We start from the raw sequence: 6,465 nt of genomic DNA, 5'->3' as shown, positions 1-6,465 counted from the left end.
TCTGGAAAATTGCTAAAACTCCACAAGTGCAGTTGCAAAAACCATCAAGCGCTACGACAAAACAGGCTCACATGAGGACCACCCCAGGAAAGACCAAGATTCTGCTCCTGAGAATAAATTGATCTCAGTCACCAGCTTCAGAAATCACAAGTTAACAGCAACTCAGGTTAGAGCCCAGACAAATACCACACGGAGTTCCAGTAGCAGACACATCTCTGCATCAGCTGTTCAGAGGAGACTGTGTGAATCAGGCTTTTATGGTCAAATAGCTGCTAAGAAACCATGACTAAGGAAAAGCAACAAGCAGAAGAGAATTGTTTGGCCCAAGAAACACATAGACGAGTGAAAATCTGTGCTTTGGTCTGATGAGTCCAAATTTGAGATCTTTGGTTCCAACCGCCATGTCTTTGTGCAACCATGGTTCCCACCATGAAGAATGGAGGAGGAGGTGTGATGGTGTGCGGGTGCTTTGCTGGTGACACTTATGGGGAGTGTTTCAAAACTGAAGACACACTGAACCAGCATGGCTACCACAGCATCCTGCAGCAACATGACATCCCATCAGGTTTGGGTTCAGTTGGACTGTCATGTATTTTTCAACAGGACAATGACCCCAAACAAACCTTCAGGCTATGTAAGGGCTATTTGACCAAGAGGGATGATGGAGTGATGGAGTGCTCCGCCAGATGGCTGGCCTCCACAGTCACCTGATCTAAACCCTATTGAGATGGTTTGGGATAAGATGGACTGCAGAGTGAAGGCAAAAGGGCCAACAAGTGCTCAGCATCTGTGGGAACTCCTAGAGGACTGCCGGAAAACCATTTCAGGTGACTACCTCCTGAAGCGCATCGAGAGAATCCCAAGAGTGTGCAAAGCAGTAATCAAACCAAAGGGTGGCTATTTTGAAGAATCTAAAATATAAAACATGTTTTGAGTTAGTTAACACTTTTTAATTTACTACATAATTCCATATGTGTTCATTCATAGTTCTGATGCCTTCAGTGAGGATTTACAATGTAAATAGTCATGAAAATAAAGAAAAAGCATTAAATGAGAAAAATATTTGACTGGTAGTGTATGTGGCCAGTCTATAGCCACACACACCATTAGTCCTGGTCACAGTATTTAAATGTGGTGGGTGAACATGGCTGCTTCCACAAACTGTAAACCCATACATTAATTGAAAGTTTAAGAGAATGCATCAGTTTGTTGGAAGATGTAATTATATATTACTCTTTGTATATTTGTGTGCATATAATACTTTTTTCTATTAAATAATTAAAAAAAATTATTGACTGTACCTTTAATGCAAGTAAACATTTGAGTATATGAAGAGTTTACCTACATTTCAGAATATAAAAAAAATTGTGCACAAGCTTTTAAAATAATTAGATCAGTGCACAGTATTAAAGATACATTACTGGTATTTTTTTTGGCAGCAGTATTTGATCATTTCCAATACTGTCTCCATGTTGTTAAAATATAATTAAGTGCAGATTATTTGCTGCAGCACATTTTAAAGGCTTTATTTACATGTAAAAGTTCTCTAAGTTCTGTACAAGAATGCTTTCAGGCCTTTGACGTATTTTGATTTGATTCTTTAGGCTGGTCAGAGAAAACAAGTGGTTGGTAACTTTTTTACATTTGAACATTGGACCAATGGTTTTTTATTGAATAAAGGAAAATTAAATTACAAGGTGCAGCATCTAAAGGTCAACTCAGACTAAAGGGCAGACATAAAATCTAGATATCTTCAGATGATCTGCTGAACTTAGTGCTACACCATAAAATTAAGCATGTGATTGATTTATTATCTTATCTTATCACATGTGAGCCAAGCTGTTACAAAGGAGAGCTGTTAATTATTTGGCCATATATGACATTAAGGGGGAAAAAGCACATGTGGGACTGAACAAGTGGCATTGGGGCAGCCAGCTGTGAGCAGGTATAAATAGAGGTGTGTGGCTTTCCCTGAACCAGAGCACTTACAGATTCTCCTTGTTCTGCTCCTCAGGCTTCTCACCATGAACTCCATCAGTGTGCTGTCCTGCCTCAGCTTGCTGCTGGCAGCTGCTGTTGCCCAGCATCCCAAACCCTGTGGTGAGTATGTTAGTGGATACATTAGTACGTTTTTTAAAAAGTGATGTTAAGAAAAGTGAAGCAGATTTTAGTATTACTGCAGAGATGAGAAAACTTTAAAATTTCACATTATTGAAAAAAAGAAATTTGAAAAATGCTACATAGGTACTTTCATTTATAAATTACTTCACAAACAAAAAAACCCCAGATTATTATTTCAATTTTCTATTCCACAGTTGTCCCCCTGCTGTTAACTGGAAGCTTCAGTATGGTGAGTTCATTAACAGGAGTTCGTGTACTCATAATCTTTCCTCAAACCTGGTTGGATTCCTGTCAAGTAATCAGAGTCTTTTTCTGCACCTACTAATTGTACTCCTTAATTTTCAGTCTGCTGGCAACGGATTCATCTGGATCAGTGACCTACAGTGCTTTGGGGCAACAAATGCGGCTTAGAAGTATTGGAGTTACTGCGGGTCAGACCTTCATTGTGGACCAAGTGATGCTTTTCAATGAGGTAATGAGCCCATTTTTCTACTTCTTTAAATGTATATAAACTGTTTGATGAAAACTAAATAAAACTTAAAATATATCGAATATTCTTGGATCCAACAAATAGTCTTAATTTCCTGCTGGTACTAATTAACTAAAGTTTCAGTAAATATTGCTGTTTCTCAGTTAGTAAAATGCATGTTTAGCTAAATTATGTGATAAAGATAATAAAGACTATAGCACTTTTTAAAATTAAAAACAGCAGTAAAAATAAAGTGAGTACATCACTACTCTTTCAAATATGCTGTATTCACAAGACACAGCAGGCTAAAATTATAAAGACAAATATGTAAATAAAAGTAGAGCATTCACCTTCTTTAATTACCATTTCAGAAAGTCTATTATGAAATCGACTGGAGCAAGGAGTCCTGCAAGAAGTTTCCCCTAAATACAGAATTCATCTCCATGCAAGTGCCTGCTAATGCTGAACTGATGGGACAGTCAGTCTTGGGGTCCTCCTCCTCTTGGGGAATGGGTGTGCTAACCAACACGTGGTATGGAAAGCTTTTGGAAAACGGTAAGAGGGAACTTTTTACCATAACCGAACAAATCCCATTTTACTTTTGCTAAAATATAAACAGACTGTTTTTGTTTATGGAAAAATACACTGAGCCAGATCGCAAGATATGTGTCTCAAATTGGTCTATATTCTGCTTTTGTCTGATATCCCTGAAATGTGCAGTAATGAAGCTCCATATTTTTTTCCATAATTGTCTGTTTTCTGCTGCTCAGTTAGTCTGTTTATTGTAAGAACTATAGTTCTTACTTATGCTTCCTGTTTTCAGGCCATTACACAACTGCCTTCACTGAGGCTGCATTCCCATTTTCTTTAGCGGCTACACTCCAGAGACTGGGTGGATCACCTACAAGTAAGATCTGAAACTAGACTCTAAATCCTTAACATTACCATTAGGAACACTTAAATGAAACTAAATGTTGGCAAAAGGTCTTATGCCAAACATTATTATAACGTGTATAATATATTTTATAATATAAAGTATAATATACTTCATTCTTTATTTTACAAAGATAGTGTCTAAATGCAAATAGGAAATATAAAATAGAATTCAGTTCATTTATTGAGAACATCCCTTGTTCTTAAGTTTGTTACATAATAATTAAAAATTATGATCAGATTTTCTGATATCTTTTGAAGCTTTACTTATTCTCGAGAAATTGAAATAAAAAAGTGAGCACTTCACAAACCAAATTTCAAACCCAGTGTTTAACCCTTTAAAACCTGAACCATGAAATAACTGCCACAAATCTTTAATTTTTTGATAATGGAGTGTTTGTTGAACCTTTAGACAAACGAATATATCAAATTTTAATCTGCGTATATATGAGTTTTAATTTGTATCACATTTGCTACGTAAGCCATACTTTTGCAACTTAGTCATTAAAAATGTGTGATGCTATTAATATCATTTTTGAGGGTAAAAAAAGTCACGCTGATGATGTAGAAGTGTCAAAAACTCACAAAAACACATATATCAAATACGATACATTGGGCATTAAAGGGTTAAGTAGCTTGTCAGTGCAGAAATAACTGAACTGAAAGTATTTGAAGAGGTACATGCACTGCTATGCTATTTAGGTAATCTTAAACAGATCCTGTGTGCATTATATACTGTTATCCTAATTCATTCTGTGACATTTTTATTTTGTCACTTAACAGCATTCTTTAATAATCAGAAATCAAAAATCTTAAAAAACACATTTTGTTTCTATTCCAGCACCTTTAACTGGATAATTGGTATTTCTAATCCCATGGATTTCATCCCGCCTGACTTCTGTGTCGACTCTAAACTGGAGGAAACAAAGACACCACATAGCTTCTTCACTGCTGTGGAGTCTCTGGCCATGAAAACCAAGAGAGACAAATAAAGATTTGGATGTGAACCCAGATAATTACAAATGCTGTCCTACATAGGTTGCAGGGCTAAATATGACCCAAATTAACAAGTAATTATTATGAAATATGGAGCTAAGTGTTTTTCACCTGCTGTGCAATATTCAGCCACCAGACAACAAAAAAAGAGTTTTACACTCAGTATCTTACTCAGTCAAGTCAGATAGTCAGATACCAATAGCTTGAGACTGCATGTTAGAAGGTGTATTAAAACACTAGATCCTGTCTGATCATGGTAAATGGTAATGGTAAATGGCCTGTATTTATATAAGCGTCTTTACTAGTCCCTAAGGACCCCAAAGCGCTTTACATATCCAGTCATTCACCCATTCACACACACATTCACACACTGGTGATGGCAAGCTACATTGTAGCCACAGCTGCCCTGGGGCGCACTGACAGAGGCGAGGCTGCCGGACACTGGCGCCACCGGGCCCTCTGACCACCACCAGTAGGCAACGGGTGAAGTGTCTTGCCCAAGGACACAACGACCGAGACTGTCCGAGTCGGGGCTCGAACCGGCAACCTTCCGATTACAAGGCGAACTCCCAACTCTTGAGCCACAATCGCCCCAGCAAATCATCAGCAAAAATAATCAGCAAAACAAATTAAAGAGGAGAATGACTTCCCGTGTTCTTTGTTTTGTTATTCCTTCAATAAAATCAATGAGAAGCACTAGACAATTCTGTACTTTTTTTGCATCCTTGGATTGATGATATAATAATGCAGAAAAATCTGATTTGAAAAAAAAATACAGTTTCAAGTATCAATGAAAAAACTGTGAATTTCTTTATTTTTAACTGTAAATTGAAGCATATTTCAGAATAACAGAGAAAAAAGTAGAAGACGTATCAGTTTTAATAAATGAAAAATTTGAAAGTGACCATAAGAATGACATGTTTATCTTAGAAATGAACTCTTTTGTCAGTCTGACGATGTTTGAATGTGTAGACTTCATTTCTGAATCTTCACACTGATACTCTTATTATGTCAGTAGTATTAGCCTCTACAAATCCCATTGATTACAGTGCAAATGTGAATGCATGACATCCCATCAAAGGACAGACACATTCCACATCGTACCTCTGCATGTCTTTCTTGCAGTTTCTCTCCTTATTAAAGAATATGATTGTTTGAGAGAATGCCATAATCAGCAATAACCTGAGTTAAAGAAGGAAAATGAAATCCCAGGCTGTCTGCTCTTACTCTTTGGCAATGACACACCCACGTGCAGTCAGTCTTACTGTCTGACTGTGCCCAAACTAGTAGTGTAGAATACTGAAGCATTTTGTAGTACTGAATGGTTTTAGCTTTGCATTTGCACATTCCTGCTGTTCCTGTTTGATTACACCTAAGTAAAGACTTTAAAGGAATTAACTGGGTAAGCACGAAAGATAGTGTCACCATATCAGTGTGAAACAATATGTAAAATATGGTTTTATGAAGAACAAAAGGATGTCATGGTGAAGATGACCTTTGTGTGCATCAAAATCTGAACTGCAGAACAGATTTTCAACATCTTACATAACTGTGTTTTCTTTTTATTTCCTTTGCATTTTAATTTCCTTTTCATTTAGTTTGTTCAAAACATGGATAAACCAAACTGAACAATCAGGCAAATAACTAAAGAAAGGAAATGTGTCTGGGCTCTGTTGTCAGCTTAACGATAATCTTTGCATTCAACAGTATGATCAGTTAAGTATATATTTGCATTGGTGTCAAAGATCCTTTCTTTGCATTTCCATGTAATCCCAAGAGCAAAAGTTATGTCAGATTGATAACCTGCATCACTTGAATGTTCAGAGGGTTAGAGTTTTTTCTCTAATCTAAGTAACTGCCATTGAAAACTGATAACGATAAAGATCATAAAACGTTTATCACAGACTGCTCTGTTTTTATCTTCTGACTGACAACTGTTTATAAAC

At 36.7% G+C, this 6,465-nt stretch overlaps 1 protein-coding gene across 1 annotated transcript; it reads left to right on the top strand.

The window, feature by feature from the left end:
• The first annotated feature begins 2,039 nt into the window (after positions 1-2,039).
• LOC134623145 (ependymin-2-like) lies at positions 2,040-4,431 on the top strand. Its single transcript, XM_063468349.1, has 6 exons — positions 2,040-2,100; positions 2,316-2,350; positions 2,467-2,593; positions 2,962-3,145; positions 3,414-3,497; positions 4,365-4,431. The coding sequence occupies exons 3-6, from the start codon at positions 2,522-2,524 to the stop codon at positions 4,379-4,381; spliced, it is 357 nt and encodes a 118-aa protein (XP_063324419.1). The 5' UTR covers positions 2,040-2,100; positions 2,316-2,350; positions 2,467-2,521; the 3' UTR covers positions 4,382-4,431.
• The last annotated feature ends 2,034 nt before the right edge of the window (positions 4,432-6,465 follow it).

This window comes from Pelmatolapia mariae, unplaced genomic scaffold (genome assembly GCF_036321145.2).
Source record: "Pelmatolapia mariae isolate MD_Pm_ZW unplaced genomic scaffold, Pm_UMD_F_2 NODE_ptg000433l+_length_25282_cov_1, whole genome shotgun sequence".
Lineage (NCBI taxonomy): Eukaryota > Metazoa > Chordata > Actinopteri > Cichliformes > Cichlidae > Pelmatolapia > Pelmatolapia mariae.
The sequence above is the reverse complement of the archived record's forward strand: the minus strand, read 5'-3'. Positions and strand labels throughout refer to the sequence as shown.

Excerpts from the sequence above, each read along its gene's own strand:
- LOC134623145 (XM_063468349.1), top strand. The coding sequence starts at position 2,522 with ATGCGGCTTAGAAGTATTGGAGTTACTGCGGGTCAGACCTTCATTGTG. Across the intron at positions 2,594-2,961 it reads AAGTGATGCTTTTCAATGAG|AAAGTCTATTATGAAATCGA; the intron begins GTAATGAGCCCA and ends TTACCATTTCAG. Across the intron at positions 3,146-3,413 it reads TGGAAAGCTTTTGGAAAACG|GCCATTACACAACTGCCTTC; the intron begins GTAAGAGGGAAC and ends TCCTGTTTTCAG.